This window comes from Peromyscus leucopus, chromosome 3 (assembly GCF_004664715.2).
Source record: "Peromyscus leucopus breed LL Stock chromosome 3, UCI_PerLeu_2.1, whole genome shotgun sequence".
NCBI lineage: Eukaryota > Metazoa > Chordata > Mammalia > Rodentia > Cricetidae > Peromyscus > Peromyscus leucopus.
This window is the reverse complement of record NC_051065.1, coordinates 157,828,725-157,854,163: the sequence shown is the minus strand read 5'-3', so window position 1 is coordinate 157,854,163 and position 25,439 is coordinate 157,828,725. Positions and strand designations below refer to the sequence as shown.

Here is a 25,439-nt window from a genome sequence, read left to right as displayed (position 1 = left end):
TCTCAGATGTGCTTTATTTTTCCCTTGAGTATCTACCCTGGACCCTCACAAAGGGTTTCTTTGTGTAGCCCTGGCCGTCCTGGAACTCATTCTGTAGACCAGGCTGGCCTCATACTCAAGAGTATGAGTATGCCCTCCCCAGTGCTGGGATTAGGGCATGCACCACCACCTCCTGGCTCTCCCCCCCCCACCCTTAAACATTTATTTATGGAGTTGGGGCTCTCCTGGCACAGATGTGGAGGCCAGGGAGCAACCTGTGGGAGTCTGTTCTTCCACCATGTGGGTTCTGGGGATGGAATTCAGATGATCAGGCTTGGTGGCAGACACAGTTTACCAGCTGAGCCATCTATATCAGACCTCAGTATTTTGTTTTTGTTTTTTCGAAACAGGGTTTCTCTGTGGAGCTTTGCGCCTTTCCTGGAACTCGCTTTGGAGACCACGCTGGCCTCGAACTCACAGAGATCTGCCTCCTTCTGCCTCTCCTGAGTACTGGGATTAAAGGCGTGTGCCACCACCGCCCGGCCAGACCTCTGTTTTTTAATAAACTAAAATACTGCTTTATACTGGCTAGTCCCCAACTTCTGTGCTGCATCCAAGCCAAAGATCTGGTTTTACCTTATTCATTGTCCCTGATAATGGGAATAGTGTGGCTTCATGTCTGTTGCTGCTGCAGCCACTAAAATTTTAATTAAAAAAATATAGTTGGGGGCAGGGAGAGAGAGAGGGAGAATGTATGTACACATCATTCATGCAGTGTCACAGTGCCCTTGGAAGTCAGATTCAAGTGTCAGATCCCCTGGAACTGAAGTTACAGGCATTTGTGAGTGGCCTGATCTGAGTGGGTGCTGGGAACAAAACTTGAATCCTCTGGAAAATCGGGTCTTAATCACTGAGAACCTCTCTATACAACCATCACTTTAAAAAAATTCAGTTGTCTCTTTTTGTTGAGTTGTAAGTTTCCTTTTTAAAATGTTGCATTTGGGGCTACTGAGACCTTTTAGAGGGTAAAGACACTTGCTGACAATCCTGACGACTTCAGTTGGATCACTAGAACCCACGTGGTGGAAGGCGAGATCCAACTCCTGCAAGTTGTCCTGACCTCAGATTTGGCACATGCCTCCCCCCCACCCCCCAAACACACACACAAAATAAACGTAACTAAATTATGAAATGTAACCTTTGAAATATAAAGAAAAACATGAAACACACAATAGTGTAGTAATAGTCAACATAAAAATGCAATATGAAAACCACAGACCAGGCTGTGGGCTATATTCTAGTTACAGCCCAGCTTGCTGCCCCCTTGCAGAAACCAAGCCAGGTGTGGTGACACCCATCTTTAACCCCAGCGCTTTCTGCGAGTTCCAGGCCAGTCACCGCTACATAGCGCGACTTCCATCTCAGAACCGAATTCCAAGTAAAAACTGCTATGCAAGACGGGAATGGGGAGAGATGATCTTTAGACCTAGTTTCTCTGCCTTTACAACGGGAATTGAGTCACAGCACCATCCAAACGTTTGACGCTTGACACAAACACCGGGGCACAACCGAGGAGCTGACTCAGCGTTAGCTCTGGCCACGCCCTCCACGGAGGTTACCTCGGGGCAGGTGGCCCGCCGGCAGCTCTTCCTGTTCCGGTTCAGAGTGCAGCCAACTGCGCACAGCGTTCTGCGCACCCTCGTCTCACCACGAGCCCACCCGGAGCGCGGGAGAACCATGACCCCCCAAGGCCCGACTTCCGCTTCCGGGGTGGCAACTCGGCTTCCGGCGGCGTGCCCCGAGCGCGCCTTCTCCGCAGGTGTGGCGGCCGGAAGGGTCTGCTTGCAGCCGGTAACTGGCCCGGGTGGGAGTGGCCGGGTAGGCGGGATGGAGGGAGGGCAGCGTTGGCTTTGTGCCAGTCGGTGCCGGGATGGAGCGTCTGGCCCCTCGCTCGGCTTCATCGCCGGTGGGAATGGGAGACTGCCCTCCTAGTCCGAGCCACCTATCACATCCCCCAACCTGCCTGTAGAAGGTGGTGTTCTGTTCCCAGTGGCCAGCGGTGACGCGGTGCCACCGTAGTCACCTCTGTGGCCTGTCCTTGGGACAGCATAGGGACAGCGAAGGTGTCAGCCAAAGTCACAACTCCTTTGAAAATATCATGGGAGGTGTGGATCCTCCATCACGGTAACACCTCTCCAGCCCCTTCACCCTGCACAAACACTCAAACAGGAAGTTTGTTTTACTGACTTCAGGTATTTTTCCAAGGTCTCCCCTGGATGCTCATCATTGGATCTCAGCGTCACCATGTAGTGAGCTTTCGGAGATTTGTCATTTAGATAGTGGAAGTTGAGTTAATCTTTATTAAACTCACCGCCCACTTGACTACAGAGAGGAAAATAGATACCCTACCCACACACTAAAAAGTTTTGATCATTAGTCCAGAATTGTGTTGGTCTCATTAAAATCTTTCAAATTTGGGACATATTATTTAATTCCCAGTTTGAGGCTAGGCACGATTAACTTTGCTTTAGGGTCATTTGGACCTGAGAATGTGGGAGGCAAGAATTCAAACCCTCTGAATTGCTGCTAGTTAGAAGGACAGGGTGGGAGGAGTTTCTGTTTTTATGTTAACAAATACAGTTGTAAAATCGTGCTTGCCAACACAGATGACCCCCCAAACCAAACACTGCATGCTGTGGAAACGCTCTGATTTGTCTTCCTTTCGCTTATGTGCCTGTATATTGCTCATTTAATCATGTTTCACTGCCTGCAATCCCTGCCCTTATTTATATGACAGTTTTAATTCTGATACATACATTTGAAATATGGAATGACTGGGGTTTATTTCTCTTTTTTTTTTTTTTCTATATTGCCTTTAAAGAGACTGTTAGGCCTTTCAGAAACATTTCTATCATGTCTGACACTCAAGAAGCTACCAGCCAACTCCTGAATATGAACCTTCAAGAGAACAAGAAGTCTGTGCCAGTGATGGAAAGTGGCATCCGAAGTGAGTCTGAGCATCTCCAAGTCACTATTGGAGCCACTGTACCTACTGGCTTTGAGCAAACAGCTGCAGATGAAGTCAGAGAGAAACTGAAGTCATCATGCAGAATCAGCAAAGACCGGGGCAAGATCTATTTTGACATTCCAGTGGAAAGTCTGGCTCAGGTTTGAACAAAAGAGTATTTAAATTAGTCTTTCAACTTGGTTACTTTTTGATTACTTTTCTGGTTTGTAGACACCTTGGCAGTCCTTTGCTTTGTTCTGCTCAAAAGTATCACTGGGTTTTCTGTTGTGTACTGATTTGTGAAATTGACTATTTTTTAGTGCACAGTGTTAATGTTTATAATATCTTTATAATGTGCATTCAGTTTAGTACATTTTAGCGTTAGTTTACTATGCTTTAGAAGTGATCATAGCATTTCCTGATGATTGATTCACCACAATGAAATGGACATGACTGTCTATGACATTTAAATTTACTTTAGCAGAAGTTTGGGTAAGTACAAAAGCAGAGGTTTTCCATTTCATATGTGTCAGAGACATTCACGATCAAAAGTAAGTCTGCATTCCTGCAAGTGAGAAGTAGAGGTCTGCAAACTGACATCCCATTCTAACAAAAGCTACAAGCTTTCTTATTACCACACAAGTGACATTGGGCATAAATTATTGCCTGGAGATTTTTTTTAGGTTTTGTTTTTATCTTGCCAGTGTATCCCAAGCTTGTGGTAGGCACCCACATAATATTTGTGGTATGTGTTGGTAAACGAGTATTTTGTTGATGCCTTCAGCAGTGACAATTTGTGACAATTGAGCAGTATTACTCTTGCCATTAATCATGGGGTTTAAGAAGTAAAGTAGTAGTTTGTCTTTAGTAACTTAGCTATCACAGAATTAGAGCTTAAACCCCATGTATTTTTTGGGGAGAAAGGAGGTTGAAATAGAGTCTGATATAGTCAGGGTTAGCCTGACTTTCACTATACAGCTGAAGATGACTTTGAACTCCTGTTCCCCTTTGCTCTACCTCCAGAATGCTGAGATTGCAGGCAAGCACTGTACATCCAGCTTTCAAACCCCACGCTCTTTGCCACTGCAGTACACAACAAACTACTGCAAGCCGTGAAAGAAGTATAATAAAGCCCCACTTGTGTTTTTGTTTTTCCCTTCTCCAAACCAGGATTGTTTTCTACATGACATTTCAAACTGTTGTACTTTGTTTTTTAAGATTTATTTATTTATTATGTATACAGTGTTCTGTCTGCATGGATGCCTGCAGGCCAGAAGAGGGCACCAGATCTCATTACAGATGGTTGTGAGCCACCATGTGGTTGCTGGGAATTGAACTCAGGACCTCTGGAAGAGCAGCCAGTGCTCTTAACTGCTGAGCCATCTCTCCAGTCCATCAAACTCTTGTACTTTTATCTCACTGCCCTTTCTCTGATGGGTAACCAAAGAATGGAATATTTAGGATGGGAAAATTTTATGTTTACATTTTTCCCTTCTTCAGACGTGACATTTCAAACTTTCGTCTCACTGGCCCTTTCTCCTGGAAAAAGCAGAACTGATGGGTAACCAAAGAAATGGATGGGGAAATTTTTAAATATAAAATAACAGATATGAGCTGGTGGTGGTGTCGCACGCCTTTAGTCTTAGCACTTGGGAGGCAGAGGCAGGCAGATCTCTGAATTCGAGGCCAGCCTGGCCTACAGAGTGAGTTCCAGGACAGTCAGGACTACACAGAGAAACTGTCTCAAAACAGCAGCAACAATAAAAGTACAGATATGGGGTACTTTTAAAACCTGCCTGTAATCCCAGTACTGGAAAACTGAGTCAGGGAAATTGTGCGTTTGAGGCAACCCAGAGCACCATAGCAAGACCCTGTCTCAAAACAAAAATGAAACATTTTTGTACCTTTTTCTTTTTTAAAATATTTAACTGTAGCTAGCTGTGTTATTCAAAAGTATTTTCAGAAGTTTGTTTCTAACATTTGTTTTCCTCCCTAGGTTCATTGTCTGAGATCAGTTGATAACTTGTTTGTGGTTGTTCAGGAGTTTAAAGATTATCAGTTCAAAAATACAAAGGTGAGCTATTCTAAGTGTGGTAGCTGATTCTCAGCCATCTTTCCCAGAGAGATTGTCTTCTACTGTTTCCTGCCTGTCAGTAGCTCTGCTACTGGTTTATTTGTTTACAATGATAAGAATAAAACAAGAACCTGGCACATACCGAAATGTGTGATCACAATAAGCTTTTTCATTAAAATCCAGAGATCTCTTGACAGTCCATCCCAAAAGCTGCTTTTAAAGGTCAATGTTTAAAAAAAAAACTGAAGTTACAGTAGAAAATAATTGACTGGCAAGTCTTAGATTAGCTTGACCTGTAGTATATATGGTTTGAAACTAGAATTGCTTCTAGCACGTAAAGGAAAGATCACAGATAGCATTCCCTCCCCATTTTGCTTTTGTCCTGTTTTAGCTTCATGTTTTGAAGTGAGGCCAAAGCAACATTTAATACCCTTCAGTTGTTAAGACAACAGCTTTGTCTACAGCCTGTATTTATCATCTGAGTCCTAAGTATTCAGCTGCTGTTTAATCTGAAGGGTGAAAATAGGCCTCAGTAATACTTTAAGGTTTTTTTCCTACATCTCTTTCTGGCCAGGTTTCCAGAATCAAGTGCTTAAAACTTTTTCTGTCAATGTTATGTTAATAGCTAACTTAGAGGTAATCTTTCTTAAAAGAACTGTGGTATGCTGTCTAATTCTCTGGTCTTTATTAGTTTTCCAGATTATTTTGGCTAGCCAAAGTATTCCCAAATCAATCAAACTGACCTTGAGGGAGAAACTGATCTGGGGGAGAAAGTAATAAAGCACTTTCCTTGTTAGATTTTAGTAAAAAATTTAAACAGCAACAAAAAGGCTAAAACCTAAAGCCTAAAATAGCTAAACCCTAAAGCCTACACACAGTTCAAACAGCTCTAAAATATCCACTGAAAATAACTAAAAATTTTACTACCTACAAAACTAACTTTCAACGTTTAGAAACACTAGCTTTGTATTCCTTCAGATTCCTTTTTTTCTTTAGTGATGCCCTGGGGGTTGATCCTTTGACCTTTGCACCTTAAGTGAGCACTCCCAATGAACTCCCCAGCACTAACTCTTGAGACTTCTCATAGTTACTACAAACTGAATGATACCTAAAAAATAAGAGGCAATCTTTTGAGACGTTATGCTGCTAAGTATTTGGGAATTTTGAAAGTCAGTTTTATGCATGAATAAATGTTACTGGGTATTAAGAAATTTTTTTCCTGTCTTAAATTCTCTTACCTTTACATTACCAGGACATTATTAAATTTATTAAATTCTTGGAATTTTGTCATCTTAAAATTTGTATAGTTGAGGCAGTTCTGATATCTAAATAGAGGTGAATTTGGGCATTGTTGTACAAATCTACATGAGCTAACCTTTCAAAGTTGCTTTGGCAATCACTGTGACAAGGTTCTTGAAGGTGAGGGGATCGCTATTGGTAAGGTACCTACTACACAAGCACCCAGGTTCAGTCCCTAGCACCTGCACGAAAGCCAGGCAGGACAGTCAATAACTGTGACCTCATCTCTTCTGGAGAAAGACAGGTGGATTCCCATGCTCTTCAGCCAGCCAGCCTAGCTGAATAAGCTCCAGGTTCAGTGAGAGGTCCTGTTTCTGTTTGTTTGATTTTTTGAGACAAGATTTCTCTGTGTAGACCTGACTATCCTGGAACTTGCTCTTGTAGACCTGGCTGGCCTTGAACTCAGATCTGCTCAGCGATCTTGGATTAAAGGTGTGTGCTACCACACCTGGCTCTTATGCTATGTTTTTAAATACTTTAAACTTTTATTTTTGTGCCTTAGCTATTAGCTTTATAAATACAACTTAGTACTATCCATCTAATCTACTATTTTCATCTATATTTTTAATATCCCTGCTATGTTTTCAGATGAAATTGTCATGTTTTTCCCCATTTTCACTCCATTCTGATTTTATTGTTTCACTTCCTTACTGTTGGACCTGTAAATATACTTTATCAGCATGTACTTCTGTCCTTTGACCTGTAAGTATAAGCAATGAGGGTTGCATCATTCTTAAATTACTTCTCTTTCCTATTATGTGCTGAGTGTACTTAACTTTGCTTCTGTTTTATAGTCACAATTCACACTTTGTTTTTATTTTAGGCTTAAAGCCAAATGTGGATAAAGGTGTACTTCTTGCCCTTCACTGTTTTCTTGTTTGGTTTTGAAGATGAGGTTTTGTTCTGTAGCCCAGGCTAGTCTTGCATTGGAAGAGATTCTTCTGGGATTGTTAGCATGAGCCCCTTATTCCTGGCTATTTCTTGTTATCTTTTAATGGCCTGAGTTGAGGGATGTTTATCTTGTATATTCTGTTAGCTGGAGTATAAAGAACAAGTCTTCCCTTCCAGAAAGACCATGGTAGTTCTTCTAGCAACAAATGTTGTGAAGAGTCTTGAGTTCATCTTGATAAATATGTAATGACCAAAAAACAAGGAAAACCCAGCTTTCTTTGAAGACTTTTGAGTATCTCTTATTGTCAATTCACTTAAACTTTCTGGAAAAATATCTTCAATTGCTGAAAATTTTAAATCTAGGTAAATAAATACATGTTAATTATCTTCCTTTTTTAAAAAATCATTTTCAATTCTTTTGAACTCTTTTGCTCATTGCCATGCTATTTGCCTTTCTTTTCTCCACATCCTTTAGTGTTTTTCAGCAGGATTCTATGAATACTGGTTTCAGTGTGGCCTTTACTGGTATTTATGTATATGTGCACTCATATTTACACCTTATTCTCATTTTTAGATTTTTTTATGTGTATGGGTGTTTTGTCTGCATGTATGTATGTGCACCAGGTACATGTGCCTGTTGCACAGAGGTCAAAAGAGGGGGCCAGATTCCTTAGAACTGAAGTTGTAAATAATGTGAACTATCATGTGGGTGATCCAAACTTGGGTCCTCTCCAGGAGCAATAAGTGACCTTAACCACTGGGTCAACTTTCCAGCCTCCTCTACCTTGGATTTTGTTTGTTGGTTTGGTTTGATTTGGGTTCTGTTTTTTCCTGCAGAAAGGGTTTCTCTGTAGCTTTGGAGCCTGTCCTAGAACTCACTCCATACATTAGGCAGGCCTTGAACTCACAGAGATCCTCCTGCCTCTGCTTCCCAAGTGCTAGGAATAAAGGCTCGTGCCACCACCACCTGGCCCACCTTTTTTTCCTTTGAGATAAGGTCTCTTGATGAACCTAGAACTCACTGTCACCTAGGTTGGCTAATGAGAAAACCTCAGGGATCTTCCTGTCTCTCACACCCCAGCACTGGGATTATAGGTACACACCACTGTGCCTGCTTTTTTTTTTTTTTTTTTTTTTTTTTTTTTGGGAAAGACTCTGTGTAGTCTTGGAACTCACTCTGTAGTCCAGGCTGGCCTCGAACTCACAGAGATCCGCCTGCCTCTGCTTCCCAAGTGCTAGGAATAAAGGCATGCACCGCACCACTAGGCTGTGTTGATAAGTTTTGAACTTACTCATATATAAATAAGGCAGTTTCTCTTGGGCCTGCTGTTTATAAGAGGGTCCTGGTGGTTTTCCAGACCAAGAAGAGCTCTCCCTGGACTGACTGGGGATAAACAAGTCTTTTCCTCCTTCTTTTTTTCTTTTTTATTGTTTTATTGAAGTGTAATTTTCATTCCACTGAATGAATTGTTTTAATCTTTACTTCCTTTCTGGCCTCATGGGAACAGAGGCTTTGGAGTTTATCAAGAAAAGTACATTTAACTCTTATCAATGAACTGTGGATAAATATTTGAAAAAAGTGTATTGATACAGCATGCTAATTGCTAGATTGGAGTGTAAAATATAGCTGAATTGACTGAGAAACTGAGTATTTCATTACCTAAAGGTTTTGTTTTGTTTTTTGTTTTAAAACAGAGTCTTACTGCATCCATATCTGGCCTGGAACTCATTTAATAGACCAGGCTGGCCTCAAGCTCACAGAGATCCATTTGTCTCTGCCTGAGATTAAAGATGTGCACCACCACATCCGGCTTCTGGAGCTTTAAGTCATTTAAACATCCATACTGTGGTGGTTTATATAAATTATATATCTCTGTCTGGATAGTGCTTGCTCTGTGGGATAGCAGCATTCTGTTCTTCACACTTAAATGTCATCCAGCAACTGCTGCTTTGTTGTTGACTCTTGCAGTACTAGCAGTTGACTTTAGGACCCGTACACTGTACCGCTGAGTTATACCCATGGCCCTCTTTTTCTTTTGAGATAGAGTGTTAATAAGTTATCTAGGCTGGCCTTTAACCCACTCTGTAGCTCAGGAAACCTGAACTTGCAACTTTGCCCCAGATTCCTTAGTCGCTGGGATTACAACTCTGTGCCAATAAACCCACCCTGGCAGCTGTATATTAACCACCCTTTATATACCTCTGCTGTTGTAGGTGTGTGGCCTATAGCAAAGGTCAAGGTAGTTTGGGTCCTTCCACCATGCAGTTACAGGAGTGTCCTTGCTAGTACACAGTACATAAACATAGTAACCATAGATCATGGTTAGTACTGTAGTCAAACTGGAAAAGAAGAACTTGATAGGGCAGGCACCACCAAATTTACTTTTTAAAAAACATAATCATATGAGCCAGGTGTGGTGGCCTACACCTTTAATCCCAGCACTTAGGAGGCAGAGTCAGGTGGATCTGAGTTCTAGGGCAGCCCAGCAAAAGAGCCAATTCCAGGACAGCCAGGGCTGCAGAGAAGAGACCCTATCTCAAAAATACAAGACAAATGGATAATCATACTATTTAAAATCTGGACAAATGACATTTTTAACTTCTATAGTTTGAAATTCAAATTCAGAAGATCTAAAAGGAAGTCATCTAGCCTGGTTGTCTTCTTCCTCTGCTGCCATCCATCCCTGCTTCCCCTCATGGCATTCCTTAGTGCTGTATGTCTGATCTGCCTTCTCTTATTTAGTAGTGTAGGTTTTATATACCCTCACTTCTCATTCACACTGAGATTTCCTTAATTGCAGGCATTATTTGGTTTTACCCTTTGCTTCTGCACTCCCACACCTCCATCCTAAGGACCAGAGCTGTCTATAAAGAAAGTGGGCATTTATTTGTTCAGTTAAAGTTGTGAGAAATAAAAGGGTTTCATTCTCCATCCTTTGCAGGAAGAAGTTCTAAAGGACTTTGAAGAATTGGCTGAAAAGCTCCCATGGTCCAACCCTTTAAAGGTCTGGCAAATTAACACCAGCTTCAAGAAGAGGAAAGCAAAGCACAGAAAGGCAAACCAGAGTGCAGGTAAAGAGAAGGCCAACTGTGGACAGGGAGACAAAGCAGAAGAGAAAGGTGCTAAGAAGCTTATCAGCAGCACTTCAGAACCACAGATCTTGGACTATTATGAAAATCCAGCCATCAAAGAAGAAATATCAACCTTAGTGGGCGAGGTCTTGGCATCTTGCAAAGATGAGACTGGCGAAAGCTTAAGAGAAGAAACTGAACCACAAGTACAGAAGTTTAGAGTCACCTGCAACAGAGCAGGAGAGAAACATTGCTTTACCTCCAATGAGGCTGCGAGGGATTTTGGGGGTTCTGTTCAAGAGTATTTTAAGTGGAAGGCCGATATGACCAACTTTGATGTAGAGGTGGGTATCAGCTTCCACTGATGACTGTAATGGGGTTGGGACAACGGCTCTGGGTAAAGCGCTTGCTGAGCAAGCCTGAGAACCTGAGTTGGGATCCCTAGCACCCACCTAGAAGCTGGAAACAGATGTGTGCATGTTAACCCTAGCACTGATAGGTAGAGACAGGCAGTACCCTGGAGCTTGTTGGGCAGTCCAGCTGAAACAGCAAGACCCTATTTCAAAAAGTAGAACAGTAGAAAGACACTCAAACACAAGAGGGAAGAAAGGTTCTCATGTTTGTAGAATTTCTAGACTAGCCTAGTAAAGGGACAGTAAAACAGTGGCCATAAAGCTAGGAGGAGGATGTAGTTAGGAACAGCATGGCCTATGGAGGTAGATGGGTAGGTGTGGATTGAATGGTTTTGGCTTTTGTTTTTTTGTTTTTTGTTTTTGTTTTGTTTTGTTTTTCAAGACAGGGTTTCTCTGTGTAACAGAGTCCTGGCTGTCCTGGAACTTGCTTTGTAGACCAGACTGGCCTCGAACTCACAGAGATCCTTCTGCCTCTGCCTCCCGCGTGCTGGGATTAAAGGCGTGTGCCACCACTGCCCGGCTGAGCCTCTGTTTTAAATGAAGCCAATAATAGTATATAACTTGAAGGTCTATACTATGGGAGGCAAATGAAATAATGGTTTAAAGTGTTTGGTATAGTATATTAGTATATGCTAAGTACTCAATGGATAGATGCTGTCAGAACTCAAGTAATGGGGGCATGCACCTTTAATCCTAGCACTCAGGAAGCAGAGGATCTTTTGTGAGTTCAAGGCAAGCCTACATAGTGAGTTCTGGGACAGCTAGGACTGTGTCGAGAGCCTGTCTTGAAAAACCCTCAGGTGTGCTCTGTCTCTTGTCTCTGAACTCGGCACCAACATTTCCAGCACAAGAGTCATTTTTTTAAAATCGCAGTGCGGGACTCAGACCCAGGACCTTGTACATAGTAGATAAGCACTCTACTATATCTACCCAGTTTTCTAGTTTCTAGCCTAGTGTTTTTCTATATTATGTGGACTTGTAGATTGTAAATTTACCTAAAACAAACTTTTATCTGCAACTAAACCATAGTGGAATCTAATTTTTAGACCCTTAAGTCCGGGTTTTAGGGCCAATCCTCATCTAGAACCAAGTCTGCTAAAAACGTCAGCTAGGTTCTCAAAACCAAATGCCTTCTGTTAGTTAGCTTGAGAATCCTTGTGACTACTGGGTGACTAATGTGGATAATAGTGATTGGAGTTCCTTAAATTTCTGGTGGCTTATATAGGTCCCTAGCAGTTGACATGATTACCAAAAAGTTGATTTATTTTGCTTTGGGGTACTTAAATCTGGGGCATGTCACTTTCTTTGTAACTTTTCTTAAAAAAAAAAAAAAAAGTCAGACTAGTACAGTTCCTCATGCCATATTCTCTTACACAGCTGCCATGAGAATGAATTGGCTAAAGAACAGACGTGTCTAGATATTAGCAAGGTGATACAGAGGACAAATCATGGAGCCACACTGCCTGGGTTAAATTGTAACTCAGGCACTGGTATGAAGGGCATGAACTGATGTCTCTGTGTCCTAGGCTCAGAGGGGCTTATTGGAAATGAGGCCATGCGAGTAGATGTGTAGAGCAGGGCCCCATATGTTGGAGTGTCAGCTCTTGACTGCTGTCTTTGGTAAAACTGTGATGAGGACATTCTAAGGGGAAGATTAGGGAACATTTTATCTTCATAGAATACTTTTAAGCTGGGCGGGTAGTGCACGCCTTTAATCCCAGCACTCAAGAGGCAGAGCCAGGATCTCTGTGAGTTCGAGGCCAGCCTGGGCTACAGAGTGAGTTCCAGGACAGGCTCCAAAGCTACACAGAGAAACCCTGTCTCGAAAAACCAAAAAAAAAAAAAAAAAGAGAAAGAAAAACCAAACAAGAATATTTCTGAATTAGGACCACCAGGACAAAGATAGTCATAGCAGACATTATATAAAAATACTCAGAAAACAATAGTTGATAAAGCACACGTGACACAGGGTCAGCTTTGGAGAGAAGGCACGTTTGAGAGTCTGCTGTGGAAGGGGGCTTGTTGCACTTACAGCTGTTTGAAGTGGTTTCCCAAAATGTAGTCATTTAAAAATACATGTAGTCCAAGTGGGGTGGGACTTGCCTTTGACTCAGGAAGCAGAGATGGGCAGATCTCATATTTGAAAGCTAGCCCTGGTCTCTGTAGTAAGTTCTAGGCCAGCCAGAATGTAGAGTGTATAGTGAAACCCTGTCTGGTTTTTTGGTTTTTGTTTTGTTTTTGTGTTTTTTTTTTTTTTTTGGCTTTTTGAGACAGCTTTCTCTTTGTAACACTGGCTATCCTAGAACTTGCTCTGTAAACCAGGCTGACCTCGAACTTAGAGATCTACCTGCCTCTGCCTCCTGGGTGCTGTGATTAAAGGTGTATGCCACCACTGCCCATCTAAGTCCTATCTTAAACAAAACAAATAAAAAATAAAACACACACACATACACACACACACACACACACACACACACACACTCATACACTAATATTTTAAAGCCATGTCATCAAAATATGTTAATATAATAAAATCTGGGAGATAATCTAGTGAATAGCCAGCTTGTATATATAGTAAGTGAAAAGAAAACATTTTAAAATTCAATGAAAATAATATATACACGAAAATACATATATTTCATTTTTGTGAAGTTCAGAACAACTAATTTATAGTGGTAGTGGTCAGATTAATAATCACCCTACATGTTGACCAAGAAGGAAACAAAGGGAACCTCCTAAAGGGTACTGTATATAGGTCAAAGCCCACTGAAATATGTATGTAGTTAAGATTTATATACCTCTGGGCTCATGAAGTAGCTCAGTGTGTAGACAGACTTGCCACCAAGGCTGCTGACCTGAGTTCAATTCCTAGGACACATGGTGGAAGTTGTCCTCTGATTTCTACACCCTGTCCACATATACACATAAATAAATAAATACATAAATAAATGAATTTTATGCACTTTATAGTAGGCATGCAAAGTATAACTCAATCAGTAGTTTGGGAGGCTGGAGAGATGGCTCAGTGGTTAAAAGAACTGGCTGCTCTTCCAGACGATAACAGGTGTAATTCCCAGCACCTACATGGCAGGCTCTCACAATGGTCTGTAACTAGCTTCCAAGGATCTGACACCCTTTTCTGGTCTCCATGGACACCAAGTGTGCATGTGGTGCACAGATACACATTCAGGCAAAATCCTCATACACATAAAATAAAAAAAATTTTTTTAAAAGAAAGCTTTTGTGCTTGGTGGATGTGTGAGTACAAACCATGCCTGGCTTTTCTGTGGGTGCTGAGTATCCAAACTCAGGTCTTCATAATTGTGAGTACTTCTCCACTGAGTCCTCTCCCTAGCCCTGAGTAAAAGAGTTGTTTTGTTTTTGTTTTATCTTAAGACTTCAAAAAGTCCTAATAAGGCAAACATGTATCACATACTTATGATCTCAGCATTTATGAGGCAGAGGCAGGAGGATTTGGAGTTTCAGTCCAGCTAGCCTACATAAGAAATTCAAGCCAGGCCGGGCAGTGGTGGCGCACGCCTTTAATCCCAGCACTCATGAGGCAGAGGCAAGTGAATCTCTGGGAGTTTGAGGCCAGCCTGGTCTACAAAGTGAGTTCCAGGACAGGCTCCAAAAGCTACACAGAGAAACCCTATCTCAAAAAACCAAAAGAAAAAAAAAAATTCAAGCCAATCTTGACTCAGAACCATGTTTTACTTTATTCTTTTAAATTTTTTTGTTGTTGTTATTGTTTTGTTTCATTTTGTTTGAGACAGTGTCTCTTTATGTGGTCCTGACTGTTCTGGAACTCATTATGTAGACCAGGTTGACCTTGAACTCACAGAGATCCACCTGCCTCTGCCTCCTGAGTGCTGGGATTAAAGCACTTGGGAGGCAGCACCACACTCAGCTAAGGCCGTACATAAAAAAAAAAAAGTCTCAAAGAATGCCAACTGTTGCTTTGCTCTACTTTGACGTAGGTTCTCCTGAACATCCACGATAATGAAGTCATTGTCGGCATTGCATTGACAGAGGAGAGTCTCCATCGAAGAAATATTACACATTTTGGACCTACAACTCTTAGGTCAACACTTGCCTATGGGATGCTGAGGTAACAGAAGGGATTTTCTATCTTTATTGCAATGGACACTTTGCTCTGAATTTTGCTTTAAAACACTCATTTTCTAAAAAAAAAAATTTCTTGGTTGGAATTACAAAGTTGCCTATTTCCTCTTCAGTGTCACTGTTGTCGGCTTAGATGGTGTGTTAGTGTTGTTGATTAGAAAGTGAGAGTGGTAGTTTCATGTATGTCTTTGGTGGATTGGCTGTCTCTGTTGAGAAAGGATATCCTTTTTTAGGAGATAGAGCCAGATTTGCTGGGCTTTGTTTTTATACAGTGAAGCAGACAAGAGGGAGCCTTAAAATGTGTAAGTGAATACAGAACTGGTCCATTGAGTGAAGGTGTTGCAATGCAGCACAGGCCAGCCTTGGTATCCTGAGTGCTGGGCTCACAGAACACACTACCACACCCCTCTTACTCATATGTGTAAATGTCACACTGGCAGCAACCCAGGGATTATCTTGGGACTTTCAGAAGTGCAAGGCAAGCAACCTTTGCTGTTGTCATTTTTCTGTCATTGGTGTTTCCTTTCTTAAAGCCTCCCCCTCTCCCAACTTGAGATTTCAAGACTGGAAAATGGGTTTGACATGGGACTCAGAAGATTATTCATGTATTCAGTTTGGCAGTACATATGCTAAAATTAAAGCAATAAAGAGAAGATTAGTATGGCCCCTGCATAAAGATGACAGATTTGTGTAGTGTTCCATATGAACAAAAAAAAGAAAAAGAAGAAAAAATTTATTCATGCTGGAGAGATGGCTCAGAGGTTTAAGTGCATGCTGAAGAGGACCTGAATTTGGTTCCCAGCACTCAGGTTGTCAGATAGATAATAATGACCTGCAACTCCAGCTCCAGCCTCTATCTTCTGCAGGCATCAGCATTTACATGCACACATCCACCCACACATGCACACATACACATCCGTTTTAAAAAATAGAGTGGTGGCTAACTTTGGGGTTATAGAGATGGCTCAGCATTTACTAGTTCTTGCTGTTCTCCCAGAGGACCAGAGTTCAATTCCCAGCACCCATATCTGGAAGCTTACAACTGTCTTTAATTCCAACTCTATACCCTTTTCCAATACCTTCTTCTGGCCTCCAGGGTACCTATACACATGTGCACACAGAGAGACACACAAAAATACATATACATTAGTAAAAAATAAAAATATTTTATTAAAAAGTTTTGTTCATGAAAACTAAATGCAGAAATACAGATAGGTTGTCTTATTCTGTACAGTGCCTGGCATGTCCTAATGAATTATATAAGTATATTTTCTTCCTTTCTAGTCCTTGCTTCCTCTTTCATCCTGGCCATACGTGGCCTCATAGTTCCTCACAACTGGAGCATATGAAGTTGATAACAGAAAATTTAAAAGAAACACTCTGAAACTTCATTCATTGAACAGACATTTGTTATTTGTCTCCAACTGTGATTATAAAAACCAGCATACAAAGAGTTGTTTTGGTTGCAAGTATTAAAAAGCTAAATAGAATAAAAAAGTGATGATTGGGCTGAGGAAGTAACTCGATACAGTTTCTGCACAAGATAAGGGCCTGAGTTTGACCTACCAGCAGCACATGTGTCTAATTCCAGCACCAAGGAGGCAGAGAGAGGAGGACCCCTGGCCAGCCAGTCTAACTGAATTTGTGAGCTCTAGGTTGAGAGGGACCCTTTCTCAAACTGAGGTGAAGAACAAATGAGGAAGATGCCCAGCCAGGCATTACAGCACACACCTTTAATCTCAGCACTTGGCAGGCAGAGGCAGGTGGATCCCAGTGAGTTCACTGGTCTATATAGTGAGTTCCAGGACAGCTAGGGCTCTGTAGAGAAACCCTCTCTCAAAAAACTAAAACCAGAAAACAGAGAGAAAAAGATTCCCAGTATTGACCTCTAGCCTTCACATGCATGTAGGCAAACACAAGTGTGTACGCATGTGTACATCTATACATGAAGTGATAGTTATGCTAAGGATGGAGTGGTTGGAGAGATGAGCAAATATTTTATCAAATCCACAACAAAACCTTGAAAGCCATCTCAAGAAAGGTAGACTATGGGGCTGAAAAAATGGCATAGCGCCATAGGAGCACTGGCTGCTCTTCCAGAGTTCTTTGGTTCAATTCCTAGCACCAACATGGTGGCTCACAATTGTTTATAACTCCAGTCTGGGGATGTGATGCCTCTTGTAGCTTCAACAGGCAATTCTCATCTGTGATGCAGATATGTATGCAGGCAAAACATCCATACACATAAAGGTTAAAAATTAAGAAGTGTAGAAACTAGGTAGTAGAAAACACAGGAGCTTGCTTTTCTGTCTCTTGAAAGCTTATGGACTTACGCTCAGCTCACCTGTGCACATGGCTGTCCGCATTTAAATATATGTACCTCCAGTTACACATGACTAGTTCACACAACCAGGGGCTACTTGCTCTTTATTACAAATTCCTAAGAGGATTTGAATGACATGTTTTGATCAGATGCCCAGTCCTGGCTCATTAGCAGTGACTGACATTATAGGCTTGCCTAAGAATCTGTCTTATGAGGGAGATTGTTAGCATGCATGGTGTAAGGTCTCAAACAAAACATGAAAAGGTTAGAACAGACAAAACAGTGACCTGAAGATTGGTACTACACAGAGGAGATAGTAAACCATGACCTGTGGTCCTGTCACCTCGTTTTGGGTTCTAGGAAAAATGTTTCTTTGCATCAGTTTATCTCTTAAATAGTAATGGGGTTGTTACAAGGATTCAGTGAAATAACAAGTGTATAAAGTTAAAGCAATCATTTTATGTTAAAGACGTTATCTCTACATTAAACACAAAATGAAAGGATACTGAATGTCTAGTTGTCAGCAAATGTCTACTAAAGAATCTTCCCAGCTTAGCTTCCTGAGTGCTGGGATAACAATTCTTTCTTTTGCTTTTCCAGCATTGAGTCTGAAACCCAAAGCTTGTACACATAGGTGAGCACTGCTCCTGAGTGCCAGCCCCAGGCTGACTTTCAGACTGTGGATTGCTGCTCCTCCATGCCTGTGTCTAGCCTTTAGGAATCTCTATTGTGGAAGCCTCAGCTTTCAGCTGATCTCATATGTGCTGAATTGTTTTCTCCCTCCAGGCTCTGTGAACCTAAACCTACTGATGTAATAGTGGATCCAATGTGTGGAACAGGGGCAATACCAATAGAGGTAATCACACCTCTTTATTTTTACATAAGCAAGTGGTAATACCATGTATTTCAAACAGCCCAGTGCCACACAACTCAAGAGTAACACTTGTTTTCTGGCTCACAGGGGAGCTGGAAGTAATGGCTCAGCCACTAGACTGACTAGCAGAGGGTAACTGAGGGTATCATAAACGGGAGGAAGTTGGTTTTTGTCTCTATAGTTAGAGCTTCCTGGAGTGAACAAGTTTAGTTATGAAAAGGAGAAACCACAGTGGTGTAGCTCAGTGCTGGGGTGGGGTACTTGCTTGGCATGCCAGAGGTCCTGGACTTGATCTCCAGCACTGCAAAACAAAACTAGAAACCAACCCACCACCTATGAGCATTCCTTATATTTGTTTCTGTTTTGAGACAGGATCTCACTATGTAGCTCTGGCTGGCCTTGAACTCAGAGATTTGCCCATCTTTTCTAGGATTAAGGGCACAAACTACCACACTCAGTCTTTTTACCTGTTTTCTTTTTTAAAAAGTTACATGTTTTAGGAAATCTAACAAAGCTACATACCCAGTGACCTTAAATAATTTTTAGAATTACTACCTCACTTATAAAAATTAAAGAAGGCACTGAGCAGTGGTGACCCACGCCTTTGATCCTAGCACTTGGGAGGCAGAAGCAGGTAGATCTCTGAGTTAGAGGCTAGGCCTGGTCTACAGAGTGTGTTCTAGGACAGTCAGGGTTACACAGAGAAACCCTGTCTCAAAAAATCAAAACCAACCAACCAACCAAAAGAAAACAAAAACTACAGAAGACAAAACAAGAACTGAAAAGATTTTTTATTTTATTTTTTTAACCTTTTTTCTTTTCTTTTGGTTTTTCGAGACAGGGTTTCTCTGTGTAGCTTTGTGCCTTTCCTGGAACTCACTTGGTAGCCCAGGCTGGCCTTGGAACTCACAGAGATCTGCCTGCCTCTGCCTCCCGAGTGCTGGGATTAAAGGCATGCGCCACCACCGCCCAGCTTTTTTTAAACTTTTTGAGGCAGGGTCTTGGTACATAGCACAGGCCGTCCTTGAATTTATGGCAGTCCTCTAGCCTGAGCCTCTCTCGAGTGCTGGGATTACAGATGTGAGCCCCACACACAGTGGGAAAGGGATCTTGTAGGTAGAGAACTGTTGAGACTGAGTGAATCACATCACCTATGTGTCTGTAAGTGATTGACAGGCAGGAGCTCACAAGAAAATCACTTAGTTTTGTGTGAAACACAGTGAAATATTCCAGACTATACCAAAAGCCAGTAAAAAGAAACTGCACAGAAGTACCACAGATTGTGTTGAGTGGGCAGAAATGGGACAGATGAGCAAGCCCAAAGCAACCCATAAAGGGTAAAATAATCCAGAGTGTAATTAGAAAATCTATGGTCTGACTTTGATCAGGAGTTAAGATTCAAGAGGAAACCACATAGTCTGCATCTTCCACTAGTGATGGCTGGGGAATGACTACTGCTTGAGATCTGAACCAGAGAGCTTAGTTACAGTCAAGAATTCTGGAAACAAAGCTGTGGTTCTCCTGCATTAAACCATGACTTTTCTGTGAAATACCAGGTAAAGTTGCCATGTGTCCAGAAACATGCAACAGAAATAGACACCAGAATAAAAGGGGGGAAAACAGTCTTAGCCATTTCCATGTAAAAATAGGCAGGAGAGCACCATTGTAGTAACTTTAGCTGAGGAAGGATGGAAATCGTGAAAAGTCGCCAAGGTCTGGGAACAGATGTGGCCACTAAAGTATCCAATACCTGAACTACTCAGAGAATACTCTGAGATTTAGAAGTAATGTAAAATGCAGCTTGAGGTAGGAAATCCAAATTGGATTAAAAGTTAAAAAAAAAAAAATAGTTGGCAAAGATTCTTACCCAATGGAGCCACATCTCCAGTGGGTAAGAATCACCTGAGAGACTTACCTGTGAGTTCCTTCTGTATCCCTACCTACCCAGTTTCTGGCATACTTGGACATTCCTTTGTTTGCAGTCATTGTAGAATAATAGACTAGAATATGTCTTCACCTTCAGAGATCTGAGCAGAATACAAAGTTATAAAGTGCTGCATTCATGCATGCATGTCTTCACGGCAGAAACTGTACCTTAGTGTACTCGTTTCACAAGTGTGTTATTGCTTGGCATATATATTCTGGTGACATTTTTTACTTAACTACAAAATCCTTTCAGAGATATATGTTGGTTATCTTTTAAAAGCTAAACTTTCACAATCCAAGAGTATAGGTCTGGTTAGTTTGGTTAATCTTTTTTTTTTTTTTTTTTGGGGGGGGGGGGGTGGGTAGGGGGTTTCCAGGACAAGGTTTCTCTATATAACAGTTCTGGCTCCTGGAACTCGCTCTGTAGACAAGGCTGGCCTTGAACTCACAGAGATTGCCTGCCTCTGCTTCCCAAGCGCTGGGATTAAAGGCATTTGCCACCACCTCCTGGCAGTTTGGATAATTTTTTAAAATCATGTTTATTTAGTGAATTAGTCTCTTGTATGTGCCAGCCTTTGCTGGGTAGGGATTGAATAAAATACTAGACCTATTTGGAAAATAGGATAGAGCTTGCTAGATTACTTGGAAGACAGAATTGATAGACAGTTGAAAATGGGACAAGTCAGCAACAGAGGTGTACAAAGTGCTTCTGGGGCTGACACTGATGTCATAGTGGGTGACACTGGAGCCACATCTCCAGTGGGTGAGAATTCAGCAGGCAGAAAAAGAACAGGGAGGTCATTTCTGCTAAAGAAGTAAATGGCACGGGTCACCATGTTATTGAAAATTGACCGTAATGACTGTCTCTTTAATTGTTTCTTGTGGCATATTTAACCAACATTCTTGTCTCATAGGGGGCTACTGAGTGGTCTCACTGTTACCATATTGCTGGAGACAACAACCCACTGGCAGTGAACAGAGCAGCAAATAACATCTCATCTCTGTTGACTAAGAGCCAGATTAAAGATGGGTAAGTTTAACTTCAAAGACCGCATTGCATCTTTGCACGTCACTCTCCATACTGACTTGGAATTGTCATTCGTTGCCTGTGCTTTGTGACACCTTTAGAACCAAATGAACAGCGTGAGAAGATACCATCTAGCTTATTGAAAATCACTTATAATTAATGTAACTACAATTTCCATACTTTATTGCAATTTTATTTCTCCTTTTTTGTTCATTATTTGTCTTTTTCCCCAAACAGTAAAGTATAGTATAAGTTTATTTATTTAGGAAAAGTCATATCTTATAACTGACTTTTTTTTTTTTTTTTTTTTTTGTGTGTGTGTGTGTGTTTTGTTTTTTGAGACCGGGTTTCTCTGTGTAGCTTTGCGCCTTTCCTGGAGCTCACTCTGTAGCTCAGGCCGGCCTGGAACTCACAGAGATCCGCCTGCCTCTGCCTCCCGAGTGCTGGGATTAAAGGCGTGCGCCACCACCGCCCGGCCTATAACTGACTCTTACCTTGAACTCACTGTATAGTGCAGCTGGCCTCAGACTCACAGTGATCTTCCTGCCTTCGATTCCAAAACTGGGATTATAGACATGAACTACCAAATCCATCTGTTTACATTTGCAGTACATGGGTAGATTCATTTTAATGTCACCATTTGAGAATACTTTAAGTATTTGTACATGGTTCATTTTTAATGAATACACAGCATTCCATCATATAGAACTACTACAGTTTACTTATTTAGCTTTTTTTCTAAAATAATGTGAGTTGAGTCAGGGTGTGGTTAACACACACCTTTAATACCAGCACTTGGGAGTCACTCTGTGACTTCAAGGCTAGCTTGGTCTACAGACTGAGTTCCAGGATAGCCAGAACTACAGAGAAAACTTGTCTCAAAAAACCAAAAATAAATAAATAAATAAATAAAACAATGTGAATTGAAAGAAGCATGAAAGCCATTCCCATAACTTCTAAATTACCAGTAATCTTGCCTTGTGGCCCTGACCTGTTCAAATCCTCTAATCACTTTGCCTTTGAAGCCTTTTGGATTGGTCTTTCTGTTTATTTGTGTATGTGTGGGCCTGAGAATGCCATGGAGCTCTGCTATGGTGTAAAGTCAGAGGACAGCCTGTGGGAGTTGGTTCTCTTCTTCCTCTGGGTCCCAGTAATCAAACTCTGTTTGTCAGGCTTAGTGGCAGGCACCTTTGCCAGCTGGGCCATTTCTCTGGCCTTTTACACATTTTTTTAACATGTAAAATCATTTCCTCTGGTGCTTTTTAAAATTGTGTGTGAAACCATACATCCTTTGAAAAACAATTATAACCATTTAAAAAACTTGTATTTCAGTTATGGCTATATTTCTTCCTATATTACTGTAGCATTTCTTCTTAGAAAAACAATGTTTAAAAATTAATACTGCAGAATGTTTTTTCTTTTTACATGTATTTGTGTGTGGGCACAAGAGCAGGGGCTTAGAGGTCAAACTGAAGAATTCAGTTCTCTCCTCCCACCATGTGGGTGGGCCCCAGGACTCAAGCTCAGGTCATCAGGCTTAAAGGCAAGTGCCTTTGTCTGCTATGCTATCTCATTAGCATACCTGGGAGAATATACTGAGTATCTTTCCTTTGTCTCTACAGAAAAACATCCTGGGGTTTGCCCATTGATGCTATTCAGTGGGATATCTGCAACCTCCCACTGAGAACTGCTTCTGTGGATATTATTGTAACAGATATGCCATTTGGAAAAAGGTAGAATTGGGTTTTTCTCTTTTTGAAATGGAGTTTGATTTCACCTGTTATTGTACTGTTTGTCTTCTCAGTCAGAAAGATGTACCATAATTCATTTCATCCCTTATGCGATTACATGATCCTATACTACATTATAGGCTGAGGAGCATTTGCTTGTTGAGACAGATTTCTCTACTCAGTGGTTTGGCTCATATAATTTGTTTGTTGACTTCATTAAGATAAGTTACTGTTATAAAAAAAAATTATTCCGGGCAGTCCTGGCACTAAGAAGGCAGAGGCAGGTGGATTTCTGTGAGTTTGAGGCCAGCCTGGTCTACAAAGTGAGTTCCAGGACAGCCAGAGCTGTTACACAAAGAAAACCTTTCTCAAAAAACAAAATACAACAACAAAAAAAAAACATTTTGATAAAAAAAACTCTGAACACCTGACTAACATAGCTTCCTTTATTGGCATAGAATGTCAAAGCTCTGGCCTCTAAAAATGCCTTCTTCCTACCTTGGATTTTGTTCTCATCTTATGTAAGACACTACTTATTTACCTTTTGCAACACTTTTTATTTGACCTTCTTTTATAGGATGGGCTCCAAGAAGAGAAACTGGAATCTATATCCAGCTTGCCTTCGGGAAATGAGCCGTGTCTGTAGACCAGGGACAGGCAGAGCTGTACTGCTTACTCAGGACAAGAAATGTTTTACCAAGGTACCGAACATGAGAGTTAAAATCTCAGCCAAAGGCAACTTTAGGATCCCCCCCCCCCCCCGGGGTGGGGGTGGGGCTGAGGACGAAACCCAGGGCCTTGTGCTTGCTAGGCAAGCGCTCTACCACTGAGCTAAATCCCCAACCCCCCAACTTTAGGATTCTTAAAAGAAGGCTTTGGACCCTAGTGATAGGATAGGGGCACAGCAGGCAAGGCAGACAGGTGGGACCTCAGAGCCATTCAGTGAGCTTCTGGGTTCAGTGATACCCTTCCTTACTTCATGTGCGCACTCACACACACTCTTACACACTCACCTGCCTGTATGTGTACCACATTTATGCCTGGTGCCCTCAAAGGACAGAAGAGGGTATTGGATGGACCCCCTAGAATTGGAGCTGTAGATAGTTGTGAGCTGCCATGTAGGTGCCAGAAACTGAACCCAGATCCTCTGCAAGAACAGCAAGTGCTCTTAACTTCTGAGCCAACTCTACAACCCACCACCCATAGCATTTAAGTGGCAAAGATTCCAGGTTGGTTTAAAAGCAGACTTGGCAGCGTAATGATTTTATGCTTTTTGTGTGTACCAGGCATTATCTGGAATGGGACATGTGTGGCGAAAGGTCCATACAGTCTGGGTGAACATCGGGGGCCTTCATGCTGCAGTTTATCTTCTAAAACGCACACCTCAAGCCTTTGTTCATCCTTCAGAACATGATGGAGGAAGACATGCTCCTTGGTAATGCAAAGAATGAAGACGACTGTATATTTATAGTTCCTAATGCTGGATGTGTCAGCTTTGGGAGAAAAATAGCAAAAAAGTAACTTAGCATTGCAGTCTTTACTGCTTAACTACTCCAGAACACTTTGTTAGCAAGGTAACTGTAATGGTATTTCCTGAGAAGTCTTGGCTTCTAAGTTCACAACACTTTAGGTCATGTTCTATCACCTGTGAAGCCTAATGTTCTGTAGCCTAAGCTCTTTATATCACCCTCAGAAACTAAAGCATCCCTCAAGACCTAGTTTACCATCTGCCTTAAAATACACACAACCAAAACAGGGCGAAGGTGCTTTGTGTGACTATTAGTAATAAGACATTACTAAGTAGTCCAAGTGTCGGTAGATGACATATGGGACCAACAAGCCAAATTAAAGGAATTTTTCTTTTAGTATACATGTCTTACTTTTCAAAGCCCAATAAACAAATAAATCCTGTCAATGTTGTGGGAGCTAATGTATCTTTAAATGAAACCCTGACCTGGGAGGCCTATTCTTGCCTAGTTCATTGTTCAGTTCTCCAGTTGTACCAAATCCTTCCTCAGATAGTGCTATGGGAAATGAAATAACCTCAGTACTCATCAGTCCCGCAATAGTGTGTCCTAAAGCAAGCCCTGCTTAAGCTTTGATGGGAAGTTATTTTGGAGAGTCTGGCTTCATTCAGCTTAGATTTTCAGTATGGTGTTTCTATTTAGAACAAAGGACACAGTACTTCCTTTCTTTGAAAACAGAATCCACATTGACAGCATAGTCAGTAGCCAGTTGGCTTGGAAATTACTTAGTAGAGAATGGACTGGGATTAATAAATTTGTAAAGGTTTTATATCCTAGATGGACATTTTTACAATTGTCAAAATAAATTATTGATTGGACAAATTACAAGTTTCCACCTTTGACAAAAGAAACCATTTAAATCTCAAAGCAAGCTGGTCAGAGCCAGGATGTGCAAGGATAGTTCTGTTTTCATCACCATTTACCAAGTTTCTGACACGGTATTTGCCAGTGAGCATTTAATATTCACTGAACAAATAAACTAATACTTTCAATGCTAAGTTCTCAAGCTAATATACCAGGTTTATGCTTGATTCATCACAGACCTAATTCTATAAGTATACAAAAAATCCGATCAAAGATACTGCAAATACAGTGGGTACTATGTCATCTTCATCTCTGGTTGATAAATTGTTAATCTGGTTACTAGAATAAGAAATGAGCTATGAGTTTTTT

At 41.4% G+C, this 25,439-nt stretch overlaps 1 protein-coding gene, 1 long non-coding RNA gene and 1 other non-coding gene across 7 annotated transcripts in view; 2 read left to right on the top strand and 1 right to left on the bottom strand.

Annotated features, from left to right (window-relative positions):
• Window positions 1-1,769, bottom strand: part of LOC114689592 — a 28,077-nt gene extending 26,308 nt beyond the window's left edge. The window contains exon 1 of one of the 4 annotated variants that reach the window (XR_005091200.1): window positions 1,599-1,769. This is a non-coding gene — a long non-coding RNA (uncharacterized LOC114689592). The remainder of the gene's footprint in view (window positions 1-1,598) is intronic. The other 3 variants (XR_005091198.1, XR_003733941.2, XR_005091199.1) reach the window with 3 other exon arrangements.
• Thumpd3 (THUMP domain containing 3) lies at window positions 1,744-24,659 on the top strand. Of its 2 annotated transcripts, none has more exons than XM_028863885.2 (10): window positions 1,744-1,830; window positions 2,861-3,147; window positions 4,983-5,060; window positions 10,193-10,666; window positions 14,716-14,846; window positions 17,970-18,039; window positions 20,898-21,013; window positions 22,633-22,743; window positions 23,318-23,441; window positions 24,027-24,655. In XM_028863885.2, exons 2-10 carry the CDS (start codon window positions 2,893-2,895, stop codon window positions 24,177-24,179), a joined length of 1,512 nt encoding a protein of 503 aa, XP_028719718.1. In that variant the 5' UTR covers window positions 1,744-1,830; window positions 2,861-2,892; the 3' UTR covers window positions 24,180-24,655. The 2 variants fall into 2 exon arrangements, with proteins under 2 accessions (XP_028719718.1, XP_028719717.1); XM_028863884.2 differs by having other exon boundaries at window positions 1,781-1,798; window positions 24,027-24,659.
• LOC114689695 lies at window positions 15,466-15,568 on the top strand. The gene has a single exon (XR_003733955.1). It is a non-coding gene; the product is annotated as a U6 spliceosomal RNA (small nuclear RNA).
• Window positions 24,660-25,439: the final 780 nt, after the last annotated feature.

Coding starts and splice junctions, on each gene's coding strand:
- Thumpd3 (XM_028863884.2), top strand. CDS start 2,893: ATGTCTGACACTCAAGAAGCTACCAGCCAACTCCTGAATATGAACCTT. Junction 3,148..4,982: donor CAGTGGAAAGTCTGGCTCAG/GTTTGAACAAAA, acceptor TTTCCTCCCTAG/GTTCATTGTCTGAGATCAGT. Junction 21,014..22,632: donor AAGAGCCAGATTAAAGATGG/GTAAGTTTAACT, acceptor TTGTCTCTACAG/AAAAACATCCTGGGGTTTGC.